General features: G+C 43.4%; 1 protein-coding gene across 1 annotated transcript in view; it reads right to left on the reverse strand.

Annotated features, from left to right (window-relative positions):
• The window catches only part of Adgra3 (adhesion G protein-coupled receptor A3), a 96901-nt gene that overhangs the window by 22484 nt on the left and 52378 nt on the right, over nt 1-22039 (reverse strand). The window contains exons 8-12 of the mRNA XM_021162897.1: nt 19406-19570; nt 16580-16781; nt 15678-15833; nt 7606-7767; nt 5048-5251 (exon numbers count right to left, since the gene is read on the reverse strand). Coding sequence (XP_021018556.1) covers nt 5048-5251; nt 7606-7767; nt 15678-15833; nt 16580-16781; nt 19406-19570 — 889 coding nt within the window. The remainder of the gene's footprint in view (nt 1-5047; nt 5252-7605; nt 7768-15677; nt 15834-16579; nt 16782-19405; nt 19571-22039) is intronic.

The following is a 22039-nucleotide window of genomic DNA, read 5'->3' on the forward strand; positions in this document are numbered from 1 at the left end:
GATAGATGTTACCATCTCATGAAATGAGATGGCCTTCCTCCATAAGTAATATTCAAATTTTAAAGAATATTTTTTAACTTTTATAAAATTCTAACAGTAAAGTCAGGATGAATTAAAAAAACACTGAATTCAAAACAACAAAATACCAAATGATTTAGTCCTGCAATTGTAAAAAGGTGCCAAGTCCTAAGGCGCCTTCTTGTCTGTATCTAGACTTTTAACTGCCTTGTGCTTCTTTCCTGCTGTAGATAAGGAGGGTGGGGTGCTTTCAGGATTCCTTTTCAACTGATTGTCCTTGTGAAGAACATGTAACTGTTAATTTGATTTGACAGTTTTTGGAGATTAGGTTATTTTGTGTTTGGCTCTGTGGATCAGGTCCCTGCTATCAAATATTGATAATTTAGATAAGAGAGAGAGGCGAGGCCCATTGCCACAATGCACGAAGAATACAACTAACCCAGAGAAAGCTTTGTTGCAAATGTCAACATAGACAACTCCTTTCGTCTTTTCAAAACTGTTCAAGTTTGGTGCCATTTCATGAGCCTCTGCCAATCGCATGGCACAGAGAGTCTGAGAAGCAGAGACCCTGGTCCCTGGTCTCTGTCTACACAGCTGTAATATGGAAAGAGAACACATGGAATGCAGGCTACATAGCTGCAGAGATCACAGTCAGTCATATCACATGACCTTGGGGAACCAAGGCACCGTCAGAAGACTTGCAACTCTTCCAGCAAATGAACAAAGCACCTTGGGGTTAACAGAGACTAATTCTGCGAAGAAGGAAAAGCAGCAGCAGTCTGCACAGAGCCCCAGAGGCAGAGAGCATCAGAGTGTCTTCCAGGCTGGGAAGAGCTGCGCACTTGAGAGAGGGCAGGAATCAAGGCAGGAAGAGTGAAGGCACTTAATGACTGGCCTGGGAAATGGTGAGAGCTTCAGCTGGGATAAAGCCCCAGGTGTCTGGGATGAGAGACGTGAGGGATGTTCAAGGATAACTGGTATTAGTTATAAATGGTTGTCTCTTAGTTCCTTAAAACACTAGCTGACTCCTCACATCCCTTGTAGTTCTCTGGCAATGGACTTTGCTGTATCACATGAACATGCGTAGATTGTGGTTTCAACAGTCAAAGGAATCACCGGGGAAGGAAATGTTAGAACAGCTTTGCATGCTGCACATCCAGGCACCCGGAACTCTTAATGTGAAGCCTACTGAGGCCAGGCTTCAGATTCAGTCTGCAGAAGCTGACCTGCCTCTCATGATCCTCGTAACCCCTACACATAACCATGGCAACAAACAGTGGGCACTGTCAGCAGAGCATAATGAGAAGAAACCAGGGACCCAAGGGTAGGGTATAAGAAGACTGGCCAGATAGTGTTATCTAAGACTTATTGGAGGTGACATTTGCACTAGGTCTAATCACGTAATTAAGGAGCTGAGAAAGTAGGGAAGGGTATAAATTCCAGTAAAAGAATTAGCATGTGCCTGGACTCAAAATTGTCAAGTGTGAGAAATGAACCAAGGGAAGTCTGTTATCAGTAGACAGAGAAGAGAAGCAGTAACAAAGGATGTGGGACAGGAGAGCTGAGGGCAGATGCTCAAGTCAATGCCCAACTCCTCCTGAGACTTGCTGTCCACATAAGGTCAACTTTGCACCAGGGTAGATTTGGGGATGACACTATGTAGATATCGCAGGAACCACTCACTTATGGAAAGATCTTCATGGTGCTCCCAACAGAAAACCCATAGGGCCAGTTGGCACTCAAGCAGCTACATGACAGGAAGGGAATTCAATGCTGTGTTCACTAGGAGGTTAATGATGGTACACTCGTCCAGCAGTCGTTAGCCCAGGTAAAGAAAGAATTTTTAAGGAATGGCTTCAAGACACAGAGGTTGAACAGGAATGTGCAATGCCTTGGCAAATGCAACCTGCTCCTAAAACACTGCATGACTTCTTCATTTATGAATTCTGACAATGAGACATACTCAGCAGAAAACGTCCTTTGACCTTTGGTCTTCCCTACGCTAATAACTGGTAGTGTCATCCTCTCTTGTAATACTGGGCAGCAGCAGCAAGCGCAGGTCCTCACTGGCCATGAGGCCACAGAGTGGATGTCAAGACTCCACAGCACCATGTGCTGTTCAGCTAGAAAATACACGACCTCAAGTATAGTCCCTGTATTCTCAGCAGCATTATTTTCAACCACAAATAGTTTAATAAAGGTGAGTTTATACTACAAGCCAGGAAAGTCTGCATGGGAAAGTATGAATCTAGCTAGGGTGCATGCAGGGATGCACAAAAACAAGCCAAAATATGCAAGAACCAAACAAGCCAGATACCTTCTGCTATGTAAAGGCATCTTTTTAAAAAAATTTTTTTTAATCATTTCATTTGTTTACATCTCAAATGATAACCCACTTCCTGGTTACCCCTCCACACTCCCATTATCTCATCTGCCCTCTACCCCCTCCCCTTTGCCTCTATATGAGGGTGCTCCTTCACCCACCTGCCCATTCCTGTCCCACTGCTCCAGCATCCCCCTATGCTGGGGCATCAAACCTCCACAGGACCAAGAGTCTCCCCTCCCACTGATGTCAGACAAGGCCATCCTCTGCTACATATGTATCTAGAGCTATAGGTCCCTCCATGCACACTCCTAGGTTGGTGGTCTAGTCCCTGGGAGCACTGGGTGATCTGGCCAGCTGACACTGTTCTTCCTATGCAGTTGCAATCCTCCTCTGCTCCTCCAGTCCTTCCCCCAGCTCCCCCATCAGGGTCCCAGAGCTCAGTCTGGTGGTTGGCTGCAAGCATCGGCATCTGTATTGGTCAGGTGCTAGCAGAACCTCTCAGGAAATAGCCACACCAGGTTCCTGTCAACAAGCGTAAAGGTATTTTTTATATAGGTTCAACTCAGGTGCTAATGTGAGTCCACCCTGCAGGGGGATGCAGTGAATGATTGGATGCATTAGTTCAAGTAATCTAGTTAGCATATTTTTGAAGCAATTTTTAAAGAATGAAGAATTGCCCAGCTTCAATTTTTAGGGGTAAGGAATATCCCCTGATAGAGTGAGAAAGCTGAAGTGCATTTTCTACGACTGACATCCAACCATCTAATTAATTCTGCATCCATTGTGACGAACATGCTCCTCCCTACGCTGTCTCACCATAAGCATCCATGGAACAGGAATAAGGGCACAGAGTGCCTTGTTCTCTGGCCACAGGATGATCTTAAACGGAGAATAGATTCTAAGGTGCAGATCCCTGAGTGGTCACGTGATACGCTCACAGTCAGCTGGGGGTGTTCTCCTGAGACAGGGGCAGGCTGTGAAACCCATGAAGTACAGGGTGGCATCACTTCTGCCCCTTTCTACCAACCATAAGCCATCAATCTCAAGTCCTCCTCAGAAACAGACGCCTATCTCCAATGCACTGTGAATGCTGCTATCTCAGTTTCTCTTTACGGAGTATTTTTTTACCAAGAAGGGTGCAGGAAGGTAAGCTGAGCTGGACTACAGGTGGTGGCTGTGTTATCATGTACTCTCACCAGGCCAAGAATAGCAGATCAAATTGGCCAATTTGCCTCTGAGCATAGAGTACTGAGCACGGCACCACATCATCAGATCCACTTCAGGCTGTCTTAGTGGCTACAGGATTTCTATACTCAGCATACTTAGCTCTCCTTATGAAGGGCATAAGGGTGAACCATGAGGAAATACATGAGTTATCCATCCTCTGAGTAGACACATATCAAGCATCTTCACATATCAGAGCACCTCTGTGATCATTATTTGACAGGCTCCTTATAGCTAAAAGCCACAGAGACCAAGACAGAGCTAAGTGAAATGCAGACACGGAGGTCCATCAAGGGGCTGCCATTCTGTTTCCAGTGCTTTCTCCTTCAATGCAGTTGAGGCAAACTCTGAAGTGTGAAAATAAGCTTTTTTTTTCACTGCTCAAAAGACAATAATAAAAATGATATTTTTAAAAATATACACTGCAAAATTTGAATTTTTTAAAAATACATGTCACATATTGACATTTCTTTTCCAAAATTTGACATATGCCAAGACTCATTTCTGTAGACACTGTAGGCATACTGCCAAGAACCCACAATAATTCTATGGCTCATGAAAATGCTTTAATATCTTAAAACCAAAAGAAGAAAACTTTTATATGGAAGAAAATATTTTGATAAATAATATTAATACATCTGCCTTTATACCACAGCAATCAGAAAAACAGCAGGTTTTGGTATCTCCAAGTGGAGAAAGGCAATATGAAGGCAAAACTTGTGCGGCCTGTGACGTCTGCATGCTCTACCTCTGTCCGAGTCTCCTTTAAGACAGCAGCACAATACTCCAAAGCCTCCCACCAAACCCTTTAAAAAGACACACATGAAAAAAACAACAAAACAAAAGCCCCCGTGTTTGGTAGCAGTGTCAGGAAGAGATCCCCTCCCCTCCCTTGTGCCAGCTGCAGTTGGGAAGCTGGCCCTGATGAGGTCAGGAGAGCAGGATCAGATACCTCTCAGGCTCAGATCCAGGGCTTTGAACTGGCCCTCCCCAACATCTACCCCATCCATAAACTGCTGGAGTGTATGAAGGAGCCTATCCTACACATGCAAAACTACAGGATCTTCATGGCATAGGGCAGCAACAGGATGTCTGAGAGGAGTCCCAGGGAGGACCCAGCATTCACAGAGTGGCAGAAGCCAGAGGCCTCAGACCACACCAACCAATCATTGCCATGAACATTTGTAAGCAAAGGAAGTGTGGACAAAAGGGTGTACGGTGGGACACACTGTGACACACTACAGTTTCCACAATGCGATTTGTTTTTCCTCTGCGAGGGGGAGGTTACAGGCTATGAGCAAGGAGGGTGAGGACAAGGGGAGGGAACAAAAGTAGGACTGGGGTGCACAAAATGACATTCACAAAGAACGGATAAAACATTTAAAACATACATACTTTAGCAAGATTTCTGTGTAAAGCTAGACAAAGTATTCAAATTTAAGCAAAGATAACTTTAACTGGCCAGAGAGGATAGCACACCTTCAAGGCCAGGCTTGAGAAGGTGCTGGAGACATTGCATTTGAAGCTCAGCTGCTTATCCAGGTTTCCGTCCGGGTCCCTTCGCCCATAGTCAGAAAGACCTGCACGGTCGGAGGCAGCCACCTTCTGGAACACGGAGCAGGTCATCCCTGTGAAGCCAGCAGCCTTGATGACGTAAGCTTCCAGAGCAATGTTGGGTGAGTACTGTAAAAATCAACCAAACAGGAGTTATGGAAGATACAGAATGCAGGGTAAGGGGATGTTCCAGGACTTCACAGACAGACAGACACACACACACACACACACACCTTAAAGAAGTGAGGAAGGCTATGAAGAGGGAAGACCTGAGGAGGCTGGCATGCAAGGGGCAGGTGGGCAAGGGGAGGAATGGTGTGATATTTAATTATATAAAGAAATTAAAAGTAATAGTAACCCGAGGGCAGGCACTGTAGCTCAGAACTGAGCATTTGCTTAGCACACAGGAGGCCCTAGGCTTGAACCTCGGCATTATAGATAAAAAGAAATAATAAAAATAATTCTAAAAATACCTTACAGATAATAAGCTAAAATGTGAAGATTTTGTTCACAGGATGAGCTATGAAAAAAAACCTGTAGCAACCCCCATGTGCACAGAATGGCTGATAAGAAAAGGAGGGAATCCTGATAATGCTCCGACTGCCTACGCTGCTTCTTCACATGGAGAACAACAGGCTGTCTACACTGAATTCATAGAAAGAAACAAAAAGCTGCAGACTCATCCTAAAGCTGTTTTTTTTTTTCTCCCTAAAAAAGGCAGATGCTGATCCAAATGGCAGAAAATAAACTGAGTTAAGTAGTAAATTAGGTCAGGATAATTGCCTAAAACAGATGGCACCTGCCGACCCTCTAACTTTGAAGGAATTCAAAGGTGATCTGAACTTAGGGAATCACTAAGATGCGCAAGCTGCCAATCCACAAACCACTATGCCTGTACTCTGGGGGACCCCAGCACCTCTCCCACTCCACCACCCATGCCAGGGGAGGCACAGGAAGAGAAAAGGTGACAGTGTCACTTTCAAATCTGCCAAGGTGGCAGGATTAACTGTACATGTAAAGAAACCATGGTGACTGCCTTGCTGTGAGGATGATTATGTGTGCATTAGCGTTTGCTTCACACAATAACCCTGTGAAATCAGCATTCATTACACACATAGACTAATAATGTAGACTCCAAATAATTGCTGGATAACAATCCACAAAAATCCCGTAGTTTCTGAAACATCACATCAACACAATTGATACCTGAAACTTCCCTGGGGAAGCCCTGTCTTCATATTCTTCTTCATACACCTTCTTGACTTATTATTCCAACCCCCAACCCTTTCCTGGTTTACTTCCTCTAGCCTCAGATATCTGTGGTCAACCATCATCTTAAAGCACTAAATGGAAATTTCTAGTTATAATACTCATAAATAACTTTTTGCTCTGTTATAATCATTCCACATGATTTATAAGCTGAGCGTGGCAGCTATGAACATAGAGGATAAAATGGCATATGCAGAGCTCCTGACTACCCATGGCTTCAGGCATGCACTGGGGTCCTAGAATACTTTCCCAGGACTAAGGAAGGCAGCTGTGTAAGCAGATGTGTGACTCTTGGAGCCTGTTTTGCATGCCGAAATGGCCTTCACTCATGCACCATCACTTTTATTATGCCCTTCTATGGCAGAAGGACCTGTGAGGTGCAGCTAAGTAATCCAGGAGGCTGTGAGAGAGGAGCAGGTGTAAACAGTTGGGGAGGGTATTGAAAGACAGGTGGGTCTCAAGTTAGGCCATGCCTCTAAGAGTGAAACCGCCGTGAACTTAGCGGTGAGACAACAGCTACATCATGCCTCTAATTACATAATTATTTGGGCACAGAATTCCAATCTTAATTGAGCTAACGGGACAATAATGCACAGGATGATCAAAACGGCCTCAGGAAGTGTAGAACACTCAACTTCCCTTTAATAGTCAGGAGCTGAAAACCATTAATCAGACCAGAGTATGAAAGCTAAGGGAGTAAGACATTTATTTATCACATTTTTAGAACACAAGTAAGCAATACACAAAGAAATTTACGAGTTCAACTTAGCATGAACATAATTTAATACTGTTTAACTGAGAGATTATTATATTGTACTAACTGCTTTCCAAATGTTGGAGGGCAGCCCAGTCCTTTAAGATCGAACCCGAGGCAGTTATCAGACATTCTGAAACATCCTTCGTGGCTCAGAACAGAGAATTACCTTAGACGGACAGTGGGTGGCATGCCAGTAGAACCGTACAAGTATTTCTTATTGTTGGTATAGAATTCATTTCAGTGGATTAGACACTGACAGTCATTCAAATACATAATACAAAAGTATTTTACATTTTCTGAGAAAACAGATTACTCAGAAGCAAAATTAACTTCTCAAATGATTTCAGAGCAAGACATTCTGTGCTACAGCAGGAGACAGTGACACCATGATAGGGTGGAGAGGTTGGAGTAGCCATACTCAAATCCTCCTGAGGGCCTATGACAATGTTGTACTTACCGTGGAGTACACATGGGCCCCACTGGCCAGGCGATGTGTGGCAATGCGCTGCAGGCACTGGACAATCCGACTGCAGGCCTTCGCTTCCCTCTGTGCCAGCCACAGGACCCGCTCATCAGCCAACATGATGTTGCTTGCCACATCGACCATTACATCACCAAGCTGTGGAGCAGGCCAGAGAGAAGAGAATGATGTTAAAAAGCCAGGGTGAGCCGCTAGACAGACTCAAAATGAAAACTTAAAATTAAAAAACAAAACAAAACAAATTTGTTTTAAAGGATGAGACTGGCTTCTGTATAAATCTGATGTAAGAGAACTGTGCTTGCTTCTCATTAAAGCCCAGATAGAACAGCACGCGCATTTATGGCCATTTGGTAATATTTAGCTCCAAACAGTACTTAAGTAGCCACTACATCACTAGTGACAAGACTGCTGTGCATCATCTCAGAGGAAAAGAAAGGCAATTAGATTAATTAAGGAGGAGAATGTGACACACTGTCACAGACAGGCTTCAGCTCATCATCTAGAAAACCATTATGAACACTTTGTGAATATCAGCTTAAACTCCTATCAATTATACACACTACCTACAGTTCCTCTTCTATCTCCTGGCATATTCAAAATACCAGTCACCTTCACCACCCGAGCACCCAAAGTGTGCAGTGTGCAGTGGGATTCCCTCCACTGTGAATGACCTCCCTGCATTCACCTCAAGTCAAAGAACACCTGAGAGCCCGAAGCCATGTAAGGACTGATCCTAGGAGGCGCTCCCTCTCTGCGGCTCCTTCCACACACCACACCTACTCTGCTCTTATTTGCTCAATTGCACTTTACAGATATCAGCATAAGGCCATAGCAGGAACAGGTCACTTTGCTTCCTGGTTACTGCAGTCAAGCTACCGCAGGAAAATGCACTGGGCAGCCTGTTTGCTAAGGAGACCCACCCAAGTCAAGGGAGTTCTGAACAGCATCACACATGAAGGGAGATCTTGGCAAGGGATATGGAAAGAAAAAAAAAAAAAAAAAAAAAGCATTCCAGAGGCTGGAGCAGAGCTTTGGTCCTCTTACCACAAAGCAAGCATCAAAGGCGTTAAGCTGCAATGCCAAGCCAGAAAGCCAGGACTGCTTTAGCAAATGGCTTTTGATTATCCCAGAAGATCCCAGCTAAGACCCTCAACCCTGCTCTGCATAAGAAGTATGAATAAGATGGCTGAGGAGGTTCAGGAAGAAGTCCAGCCCACCCTAACATGGTCCACTTAGAAAAGAGGTCAATGGAAAACCCACCCGATCCTTCCTCTATGACCGCAGGCAGAACAACCTCAGTGCAGGGGTGAATACCAGCACTCGGGTTGTCTGGCCACATGCCTGGCCAGACTGGCACCTCTTCGACCCAGAAAAGAGGGAACTACAGTCCAGTGCCTTCTAAACAATGAGCACATTTAAGTGCCAGCAACAAATATCAGGCTCCTGAAACCAAGCCTCACACAGAGCAAGCACAAAAACTATGTTGGCTTCTTTCCTAATTGTACTGGTCCTTTGGGGGTGGTGGAGGTAAAGATAAAGAACCATTTACATCCCCCAAACAGGCCTGCTTTCTAAAACAAAAATCTTTGTAGTAGATAGAGCCATAAGAGGGAACCTCGTTCTTCAGATCTTCTCTGCAGATTTAACTGGCAGAGTAAACAAACCTGACAAGGACCCCTAGACAGTATCATTTTGGAGGCTCATCTCGGATTTCTTTTGGGGACCACCAACTCTAAAAGATGATACTTCACATACATGTTTGGGGAATATACAGCATCAGCAAATGGCTGGCTGACGGTCTGCATCACCAATATCCACACTGGTAAAGTTTTCTTCCTTGGAAGCACTTGACTACTGCCCCTCGACTTTGCCCCTTTGCCAGCTTGAAGCAGTTAAGAGCTGCTTTCACCCTCAAATGTCTGAGCAGCAATTAGGGTGATCTGAGATGGGGGACTGAGACACTAGGAGTCAGAGAGACTCCCTGTTAGGCAGACTGATAGGAAGAGGGGTCATGGCTAGGTAATAAAGGGGGTGAATTTCCAAGATGGCTAGTTTCTTCCCCAACCTCCTGACTGGAGACAAAAGCCTGGCAGCTTAAAACAAACTTCTTGTGTGCCTCTGTGTCCCACCAGCATGCTCCCTGCTGAAGGCCTGGCTCAGTAAGCTCAAGGGCTGCTCAGGGTGTGTCATAATGTAGTTCTGGGCTAATTGGGCTTAACTTTCTTTACATCCTAAGTTAGGGAAAAGAAAACCTCTTCAGAGGCGATAAAGCCCCCAGCCCTCCATCTAAGACTGGATTTTTCAGCTTCTGGGTCCCCCAGCTCTTTCTCTGTGTGCCTGTTGCACATGTGTTTCCTCAACAACAATAAAAGACTTTCTTTAGCTGGTAAAAAAGATGGGGGCACTTTGTATATCCGTTTTCAGATATCAAGGCTTAATGCCTCAATGACAAACCTTGCTCTAACTTTTAAAAAGTTCCTAACTTTGTACTGCACATGCCATAGAACATTAAGGCTTCATTCCAGCTGTAATTCCTTGCAGTCAAGGGGACTAAAATGTGTTATTTCCACATATACCTTAGTATCTGTGCAAGACTCATTCGAACTGCCAATAGCTATCAATGGTCACTTCATTCACGGTTCAATGTCCATTAGTGGTGCTCACTTACATTATCACTGAATAAACACTGAGCGACTGTGACTCCCTATCCGGAGCAGTGAAAACGGAGCACTGCAGGAGTCAAGCGTGCTCCACTTCCTAGCTTATAGCACAGAGAGAAAACAGGCATGGGATTCTCATTTGAAAATGTGATTCCCACTGAGATCACTGTCATGACAGACTTATCAGGGTAAAAACGTGACAGAGAATGATAAAATATAATCAAAACATTCCATTCCAACGGACGCCCCCATTCTCCAGGAATGTTTTTCCCAAGCATGAAGCAGTACCAGGGTCAACTGACAGAAGAGTTAGGAGGAACTGGGCAGGTGTGGTGGGGTAGTTACAAGCCGAGCACGTGGAAGGCAAGGGTGGAGGATTCTTTGCGTCTGAGAGTTGGGAAGACCAACTTGTCAACTTTGACCTCCTGTCAAAATGAAAAGGAAGAGTAAGAAGAGAAAGTGGAGAAGGGGAGGAAAGAGGAAAAGAAGAGGGGAGGAGAGGAGGAGAGGATCAAGAGGAAGAGGAGTAAGAACAAAAGGAAGATGAGGAACAGGAGAAAAAGAAGGAGAGGGAGGGAACCAGGAGGAAAGAGGATGGGGAGGTGGGGGGAAGGCAAAGGACAGAAGGGAGAGGTAGGGAGAGACAGGAGATGGAGCAGCAGCAGCCACCAATCTGTAACTGCAGTCATTTAATGTCATAGGCAACACGGGAACACCACACCCTGCACTTTCCTACTAACAACAGGTGTGGTGCTGGTGAAGACCCCTGTTTCTGAGCATATAAGATGGCTACTGACTCCTACATTGTTTTTTGCACCAGCCAATCAGATCAATCAGACATTGACACAAATGAACTAGTGAGCTCCATCCTTAAATGCAAAATTGAGAATGGCTGGAATAATGCTTTCTATTGTCTACTACTCTGGCTTGCTATTATTTCAGGATTTTATGCAAAAATGTAACAGGCAGTGTGATGAAGCCCTCAGACACGCTCAGTGACCATCAGAATTGAAATGCTTTTGGTTATGAAAACTTCGGAGATAAAATACACAAAAGCACTGATTGCACTTAAGGCAAAGCTACAAATATGAGCTACTATAGGATGGCATGATTTTAATGAAATGTGTTTTGTATTTTTTATAGAATTAAGCACATGAAGTTTCTGAGGATCTGACTGTGAAGCCTGACAGACTTGTCACTGTCATCCCTCCTGAAACCCTATCGTTATGCGAACCAGTCACTCTTAACCTCCAGTCATGCCAGGGTCAGAAAGGGGCTTGTGCTAATCACTGTGAAGGGAGCAATGAGTCACACAGTAGAAGCAGCTCCGAGAAGTTTTCTTTCATCCCAGGCACAGGCACAGGCACAGGCACAGGCACAGGCACAGGCACAGGCACAGGCACAGGCACAGGCACAGGCACNCAGGCACAGGCACAGGCACAGGCACAGGCACAGGCACAGGCACAGGCACAGGCACAGGCACAGGCACAGGCACAGGCACAGGCACAGGCACAGGCCCTGATTCTCCTGACCCTTTCCTGACTGGAGCGGCCTATAAGGAAGAACCCAGGAAGAATCCCATGCTCGACACAGGCTGTAGTTCTGTCCTGGTTTTGTGTCTTACACCCATATGTGCACTTTCAGGAATATGTTCTCAGCTACTGGAGCTTTCCCCACCACTGTGACAGATTCTGAACTCTCTCCACCACTGAGTCACAGAAGCATGGGGATTTCTGTGACTATCTGCTGCTACAGGGAATACTCTGGTGACAAATTCTTTTCTTGAGTTCTTAGCCATTCAGCATGGACTACTGAGGAAAATGGCTCACTCTCAGCTAAAGCTGGCAGTCTTGTTGGCTCTGAATCTCCTTGTAGGTAATGTGGGTACAGGATTCAACTTAGGTTTCCAGGCTTAGCAACAGGCTCCGTCACCCACTGAACCAGCCCCTAAAGGTCTTTTATTGTAGAAAACTTATGTAAAAGACACACAGCAAGTAAAGTCAGGTCTTAAATACTCTATCGCTGGGAGGGAAGAAGTGGGAGAAAAAACCAAACGCACAGACTATATAAATAAGATTGATGGCTGAAAATTGTCCCAGTTAGGTGAGAAGATGAGACAGGAGTTAACAATAACATTCTCAACACTTCTGAAATTTTCCAATAAAATGTTCACAGGAGCCTAATCCCAAAGGGAAAAAATTCAAATGAACAATATAATGAAAAAAATGAAAACTCGGCAGCAGGTCTCAGAGCCTCTTCTGAAGAAGGGCTGCAGCAGATTGCCAGAACCCTCCTAGGATAACAGACTGGAGCACAGGCAGGGACAAGGAGAGCTGTCTGTGTTAAGAACCCAGCAGGTGACTTCTCCAGGAAGCTCACACTACCAAGCACTGGGTCTTAAAAAGCTTAATGAGCAAAGTCTGGCAAGTATGGTTAGGCAAAAGAGCTGGGACATACTGGAAATAAAGGTAACCAGAAGCATCAGAATGGAATGGCTACATAAATGCAGATATGTAGACAGAATGCATCAACATGTGCTGAGTTTGTTCACACAGTCAACCAGAGCTCAGCAAAGGACTCTAAGGCAAAACTAATCCTAATCCGGCTCCTTGTGAACCTCCTCCATCCTCATCAGACAACATTAAGTATTGGCTTCATAAGAAAACCTCCTCTAGTAAATACAGAGGACACATTTACTCCCAGAGAACTCTGGCTGCCTTCTTCTGGCCACTAAATATACCTTTTAGGTCTGTGAGGGTGATCTGTGATATCTTTCAGTGCTATCCTGACATGATGCTCCTGCCTTAAACTGACAGAAATCAACCATGGTTTTAAGAGCAATCGCATCAAAATATGTTAGCTATGTACTGAAGCATGAGCCAGACCCACTGCAAAGACCGTGCTGAGCATACTTGAGAAATTCATTTAACTACTATCATATCTTATGTATGTGCATCTCAGGGTATCTTAGCATAATTTAATGCAGTGGTAATTAACTTAAAATGCAGTCCTTAAATCCCACCATCTCTATTTATTACCCTAATAACCAGTGAAAGGCTAAGCCTGCAGTTCCCAAAGGACTGCACAGGATGGCAGTCACCAAATCACAGGGAATGCATACAGACTTCCAGGATTCAATCATGAAGCCTATTTTTCCTTTGATTTTTGATAGGTTGACATCACTTCTTTTTGATGAAAACTGTAAACTTTACTGTATTAACCAGAAAGTGACAAAAATACCCTCCAATCAAATGTTCAGAAAACTACCTGAAGCCCTGAGTAGTTCTTAGCTTGGCACAGAGATCAGAAAGGCACGGGGCGATGGGTCACACCCACAATGCTGTACAATAAATAAATACCTTCTGAGATGAGAAAAGTTCCACAATCCCATAAAACCAGACCCAGGCTTGGAAACCACTGTGCAACATTGTTTCCCCTCAATTCTTTTACTTGTGTACAGAAACTCTGTAAGCTAAGTAGAGCCAATACAATCCTAATTTTCCAGATGAAAAAAGCCCATGGTAACCATTAAGTCCTAACCCGACAAGATGCTGTCACCGGAGACATGGAAGCACGGCATCACAAGCACCAGGTACCAGTTACTCAACCCAGAGTGCCACACTGCTCGTCTCCTTTTAATTGTAAACAAAAAGCTGTATTTACTACTATTGCCCTTTGTGTGCACTGTCCATGTGTAAGTAGGGGTAAATGTGTATGTGTGTGTGTGTGTGTGTGTGTGTGTGTGTGTGTGTGTGTGTGTGTAGGCACAAGAGAGTTTCCAGGAGTTGTTTCTCTCTCCTCTCCCTTTATGTAGGCCAAGTTATCAACTGGGCTCTCACTGCCAGCACTTTTACCGGCTGAGCATCTCACCAGCCTCAACACTGCTCTTTCTAAGTGGAGAACTGAAAAACAGTTCTTCACATCCACTGCAGCAGCACAGGAGGAACAGACATCATAATGTTTCAGAGCTCGCATTCCAAATGCCACTGTAATTATTCCACTAACTCGAAGCACTCCACTTTCAGAAAGCAACAGCAATCATGTGGGCAGCTACCCTGTGATTATCAGCAACAACGGAGGGTAACAGCACCAGTCGAATCTAAACAGTTTCTCCCAGGGCTAACAAAGCTTCGCCAGGGAAGTGGCTGCTGCCAAGAACATAGGATAGTTTATGTGAAAACCAGGGTCCGTGAGTTCAGACCACAGCACTGAAACAGTCACAATGTCCAGCAACGTTGCCTATTACCCAAGTTCCATTTATATACACATAAAATTTTCCCTCCTCCATTAACTACACACGATCAAGTACACAGCAACTGCAGTAGGGCTGCAGTCACCAAGTCACTAGTAACATGCAAGACAAGAATATTCTAAAGATGGAAAGCAAATCCTTGGTTAAATGAGGTAGAGAAAGGGTATATTATTTACCTAAAACACTACTGGCAATGAATCTGTGATGTTTAGCGAGTAAGTTTGCTGTTGTAAAGATAGGACACGGCTGAAAGCAAATGGCACACTACAGGACACACTTCTGGATCCTTCGTGAGGACTCCCTGTTCTGTATTCAGCTCAGCACTAGCCTAATTGGGTACGCTGATAGGCCACTTCATTGTTAACAGGCTCAGCTCATACTTGACCTAAGTTCTTTCTACCTGCCTTTAAACCCATCTCAGTGAAGTGGTTATATCACAGGAGAAACAATATACAACATTCTTAAAGAGCTCAAAAACAACAGCTTAAGTAAACATATCCTTTGCCTCAAAACTTAAATATTTTTTCTTTTATTTGCTGCTCTGAAATCTGGGAGTTCGACTGCCCCCTAAAAATTTCCATGTTGACAAACACCATAGTTTTAACACCCCTATTTAAGGATATACCTTCTCAACACTCAAGACTTCCTTTATCAGACACATATAAATTGTACGTCTATAGGTACAATGCCGTCTCCTATATGTATACAGAAGTTCCTTGGGAGACTCTCACTTCTGTTTATAATGAAAGTGACAGGGAGGTTTAAAACACAGTCCAGGGGAACAAAACAATGAGAGGGACACGCGGCTGTGTAGACTCTGAGACTCCCAGAGATGACAAGAAGCAGCTGGCTAACACACAAGATGGTGGAGACTGCTTTCTCCCTCACTCTCCCTTTGCTAAACCAGACTCCTCGGTTTTCAGGAACTAACAGCTCACCACCATCTCCCAGATACACAGGGCCCCATCACTACGAGTGCACAAGCTTCTCAATGGTAAGTATGGGAATCAAAAAAAGTGTATGCAGTTCAAATACAGAAAACATAAGCCAGCTTTAAAAATAAGCGATCCACTCTATCCCATTAGAGGTCACCATTGGCTGACATTTACAGTGCAACTCTGAATTTAGGAACTTACCTCTTTTGATTTTTCCTCTCTGGTAAATCTTCCAAACTTTTCTATCATTTCAGCCACAAATATAACATCCATTTTGTCAGAGAAGTTGGCGGCCTCCACTGTGTAAGCCAGCAGCTGCCGAGCTGTAGCGACCGCATTTGTAAGGTTGAGGGGCATCTGTAGAAAAAGGCAAACAAGGCAAACTTCACACAAGGACTACTGAGGCTGACACTGACTTACAAAATCTACCGAGGAGTATTCATCAAATCGGTTTCAAATTCAAGAAAGTTAGACTGACAAAAAAAAATGTACTAAGGGAAGGGAGGATATATTAAACTGAGAAAGAAATAAAGGAATGTTTGGAGGCACATGGGAAAACACACAGCTCTATCTACTCTTTGCTTAACCAAATTCTATACAAACTTCTCTCCCAGTTGCTGCGGGAAAGCAGTTCCCAGTTCTCCGGCAGGGATCGGTGGAGACATCCCTTCCTGCCCAAAGGCAGGACGCACACACTTACCAAGAACTCATCTCTATGGTCACATTTGTTAATTTACTGACTGACACTGTGACAGCAACAACTGCTGTATACAAGCCAAGCTGGTACTAAGGGACAGAGAAAACACCTAAAACAGACCCCATATCGAGTGAGGGAAGGTTAATAATGGTGCACGGAAGCAGCAACAATGAGAGTCAGCCGAGAATTCGCAGGGATCACTTCTGATAAAGGGGTTATGGAGATACACAGTCAGAATCCCAGATAAGTCTGGGACTCTGGCTGGTCAAGCAGTAACAGAAAAAGATAGGGCCTCCCAGAGCACAAAGATATAAAGGAATTTTCATCCAACACTTACCCTTATCTGGCATTTAAAAATACTATATTTCGTGCATAACTCAAGTGAATCAGAATGTCTTATAGTTACCTGATTAAACATATACAGGACTCTAGTGACATCATTTGCATACTGGCACCGAGAATAATCATCATCTGCCCAAAAGCCACCTCTGTCGCATCTGCGCCACGCCTTCCTTTCATCCTGTGCGTTTCCAGGGTAGATCCCACTGCTGTGGGTGTTCCGGGTACACTGGAGATATGCTGTGATGCCCGCCAGCGTCCTGGGCCATCTAAACAGGGAGAAGCAAAACAGTCAGGAAACCTAGAATGTCAGATGCTAGCAAGGTCAGGGATGGCACAAAAAAAGCAAGGATTGAGACATGAGTGTGATCACAGAGAAAAATCACACACACACACACACACACACACACACACACACACACACACACAACCTGAGACAAAAAAAAAAATTTCCCATGGATATATGGATGCATTTATCCAGTCTATTACTTGAAAATATGTTGGTAGCATAACGCAGTAATTTTTCAAAAATAAGAGTCTAAAATCTAAATGATGCTTTGAATGTTCAAGAAAATTATATCAGACCAAAGAAAAATGAAAATTGGTGTTATGAATCAGCTTATGTTTCAGTTTAATAAGTGTTATTGTACCTTTGGCATTATATAACAAGTACAACATGAGAGAAGATTCTTGCTCAGTAAAGACAGACTTTGCTCTTTTGTACAAGTGTGGCTAGGAAATTTGACAAGTAAAAATGCCACAGCAGGTCCTTCAGTGCCATCCTGAAAAAACCCTGTCTGCACAACTAGCCCTTCTCAGTGGCTCTGTGGGAACCATGGTGCAGGCGCGGGGGTGGAAGGGGGTGGTTCACGGCCTGTGACAGGAACCGGCTGAGCCTATGCTGCAGGATTAGCTAAAGACCTACAGGCTGGGAGGTTTGAGTTGTGCTAAACAGAAGACCAGCGCTCACCAGCAGCCGTGGGTACTGAGTCTCTGGGGAGTGCTCCTTGGCAGAACCTGCATGAAGGCTGCTGTCTACCTGATTTATTCTACTGGAGGAGGCACTATGTGTGACGCTTACTCATGGATTCTCCCAGAACCTGCCTATGCCCTTTACCTTTAAGCTCCAACTATGTCTACTTAGAGATCCCACACTAAGTTTCCCACATGAGACCCTGCAGTGAATTTCTGAACAGCACCATCAGTGTTCACCATAATTTATCAGTGAGGAGGTACTGGACCAGGAGTCACTCAACCCTGCTGATGCAGCACGTCACCCCTCAGAGCTGGGAGAAACCTTTGGTATTTGAACTCTATTTCTTGAAAATAGAAAATGAAGTTGTGCATACTTAATACAAATTATAACTGATGCATCGCAGTGGAACTGCTGAGACAGATCAGTCATACCAAAACAGAAACCATAATCAAAAACTACATAAGCAAATCAAACAACACGAGACCAAACGTCATTAATGCAGCAGTGCTTTAATACTGTAATACCTTGAGGAGTGTCAGAGATAAATAATTCATTGCAATCTATTAAACACATAAAACACTCCGAAACTGAACAAAAAAAAACCAAAAAAACAAAAATCCAGCCTAAAATGAAAACGTTATGATTACCTCATAAAAGATGTTGAATGTCACAAAATTAACAAATGCTGCACATTACGCTTTGAAGTACTTAGTAAAAGCATAGTGTTCGACGTACATGAAGGTTGCAGTGGCAATGCTGGATCTCTCTCTTACACACACACATACACACCATTGTTTTAAGAAGGCAGTGAAAACAGAAATGCAGAATACTGATGGAAAGACATAACCGCTGCAGTGTCCCACAGACTGGAAAGACAAACACTAAAAGTCTTGCTTACTCTGAAACTGTTGCTCTACAGTCAAGAGGTAACAGTAGCCCCACTAAAAACAATGCAAACTTAGTATTAAATAATCTTATACTAGATTTAACGAGCAATGTATTTCTTTTGTTTACACTAACAACTCATTATTAAAAACCTCTAAATACGCAGGATAATATATCTGGAAAGATGAGTAACATCTTTCAAAGTAAGAAAGTCGAAGGGAAAGCAGTCATCCCTGTAGGCCCTAATCCTTCCAACTGGATCTCAACTGCCTCAGCAGCTTGTACAAGAGCCCTGGAACTCACCGGATCCCAACAGCTGCTTCAGGCTATGAATCCATGTACCTTCCCAAAGTCTTCCTGACTCACTTGCAATAATTATTAAATGGGAGAAGAAAAGTAGGTCTGTGTCTCCCCTGATGATGAGATATATGACTTAAGACCGAAACCCTAGCCAGGTGGGTGGTGCACACCTTTAATCCCAGCACTCAGAAGGCAGAGGCAAGTGGATCCCTGTGAGTTCGAAGCCAGCCAGGTGAACATAGTGAGTTCCAGGACAGTCAGAGCTACACATCCCTTTCTCGGTTCATTATAAAGGTCATTAGAAAATAAAAATGACCGTCTCATCAACCTGTCAGTCACTATCTCCCAAAAGCAGGGGTTTGAAACACCTGTAGTAAACCATCTGATAAAGTAACAAGGGAGAGCAAGAGTGGATATGATCAAGATACACTGCATGCATGTGTGAGAATTTTTAAAAGGACACATTTTTCTAAAATGACTATCCTTCCAGAGGTTCCTAAATCAATAGGTAGCTGAAAAGTTCAAGTATCTTTGGTTTTTTCCATAAATGATTCTAAAATTATCATTACAAAGGATATTTCTTAGACATATATTTATATGTGAATACCCATATATCTATGTATATATGTGTATGTTTGTAATCTATATGGGGACACACACACACACTCAGAGTTTTTGGAAATACAAAGCTTTAAGAAAATTAGCCTTTCTAGTATTTTCCACGTCACTGACCTGAAATCACCTTTGTTGTTCACAACCCTCTCTGGTGGACAGTATTGGGCGGAGCTTTCTAATACCACAATGTCAACAGTTCTTGTGTTATTCCCACGTTTCGTCTGAACATGACAGCCCCAATTTCCAGTAGATCCAGCTTGAATATTAGAAATGGTTAGGGCACTGCACAAAAAAATAAATACATAAATAAAAAATTTTAAAAAAGGAATAAAAAAAGATTTTAGAAAATGAGAAACACGATTGGGACCCTGAAGATAAAGAGAGTTGTGAGAGGGGCAGGAATAGGGCCCGCTCAATGCTTTGTAACACACAGGAATTCGTGAAGCATGGTGAGGCACAGAACCTCCAGTGCGGAAGTGGAAATATTTCTCTAAGTCACACCATTTCAAAGACTCTGAACAAAGCATTCATGAAGAAAGGTCAATTATGAAGTGATTTTAAAATTACTAAAGAAGACAAGGCTGGAGAAATGGCTCAGGGGTTAACAGCAGTTGCTTCTCTTAGAACAGAACAAGGTTCAATTCTCAGCAGCCCACATAGGAGGTCACAAAGGCTCTGTAACTCCCACTTTCAGGGGATCTAATGACCTCTTCTGGCCTCCACCGGTACTGCATGCACACAATGACCATGCATACATTCATATATGTAGGTAGAGCACTCACACGTATAAAAACAAAGAAAGTATTTAATGGGAAATACTTTGTGAAGAAAGGTTAGAATAAAAATGGAGGTGTGAGGTCGGTGGGCAAAGGTGATTGGATTCATGATGACTTTGATTTGACTCTTAGAACCCATATGTGGCAAGAGAGAATCAAACTCCTGCCTTAAAGTCCTCCAAACCCCACACGGACAGTGTAGTAGTCATGAAGAATACATGCATACACGCCGAATAAACATAAATCCCGAGAATGATTAGCAAATGACCAATTAATGATTCCTAAAGAAGTTTCTATGGGAAACTATGTTTCCCCTAAGACCTGCATCGCTATGTAATGGTCAATAAATCTCATTCTCAAAATGAAATCATAATTCCCTAGTATAAAACCTATTAATTAAAGAGCAAGTGTCAAAACCTTCAATTAACCTCTATTCCTCTATATGATTCACTGTGCTTTGTTGTTATATAGACACAAATGATAAGAAATAATTAGACATAAAGCATGTATCATCTTAATTAACTTATCAAGTTATGTCTGGAAGTGAACACACATTTGTCTACTCTCTTAAATCACCAAGGGCTAGTATCTGGAAAAAGGCTCTGAGGCACTGTCACATTCTGAACCATCAAAGAAAACGAACGTTAGCTTGCCTAAGTTAAGAAATATGTCAACAACTGTAATAAATACTTTAATGATAAGGTACATAAAAACTGAAATGCATTCTTAAATAACCATGAAGTCTGCAGATTTCTATGCTGTGTTGCTATACTGAGCTAGGATGAAGTGCACAGAGATTATGGTGCAGAAAACCATACATAACCCAGGTTGCAACCACAGCTCAAAAGCCTTTACTATGTAACTCTATCACAATGTCCCTTAAAAAAAAAAAAGTATGGTAGTTCCAACTAGTAAGATATATGTCAAATCCAAGGCAGTCATTGTGGTGCACACCTGAATCCCAGCATGGAGCAGGCTGAGGCTAAAAGACCACAAGGTCAGCCTAGGCTCAAGAAGAAGAGCATAAATACCCTGTGTGTCTCTATTCCAGTAAATTACTGGCCTAGCCATTTCAAAGATACAGCTAAAGCAAAAGAGAACTAAAAACTACAGAACAATAAAAAATTAACCCTATTTTTAAATAAACACAATGATTTCACATGGGAGGCAACTGCTTGCTGTCTACTATACATATACATATATATATATACATATATATATATAAAATCATCGCTCAGAATCTAACAGAATCTAATCAGGCAAATGACACTTTCTTCTTCCATAATATACTGTGACACCACAATACTTCCATAATACTAGACCATCACAAACTGCCTAAAGTCCCACATTTCAAAGCATGGTGCAATCAAGAGATGTGACATGTTTTAATGGGGATACTGTACTAGTAGCTACCAGGTACATGGTGTCTAACCAATGTCAGTGCTTCTGAGGATTATTCTATGTGAGCCCCAGTATATATAGGTAGCACCCTTCTGTAAACCATGGATCTTTCGCAAGGACCCCAATGGAGAAGTTAGGGCAAGAACTGAAGGAGCTGAAGAGGCTTGCAACCCATAGGAAGAACAACAATATCAACCAACCAGACCCCCCAAAGTTCCCAAGGGACTAAACCACCAACCAGAGAGTACACATGGGGGAATCCATGTCTCTAGCTGGATATGTAGCAGAAGATGACCTTGTCAGATATCAATGAGAGGGGAGCCCCTTTGTCCTGTGGAGGCTCGATGACCCAGCATAGGGGAATACTAGGGCACTGAGGCAGGAGTGGGTGGGTGGGTGGGGGAACACCCTCATAGAGGCAGGGGGGAGGAGGGAACGGGATAGGATGTTTGTGGAGGGGAAACTGGGAAGGGGGTAACATTTGAAATGTCAATAAGTAAAATAACCAATAAAAACCCCTACCATGGCTCTTCATACCCTAGGCCAACTATTTTGTGGATAACTTTTAATAATG

The sequence above is a fragment of the Mus caroli genome, chromosome 5 (assembly GCF_900094665.2).
Source record: "Mus caroli chromosome 5, CAROLI_EIJ_v1.1, whole genome shotgun sequence".
Lineage (NCBI taxonomy): Eukaryota > Metazoa > Chordata > Mammalia > Rodentia > Muridae > Mus > Mus caroli.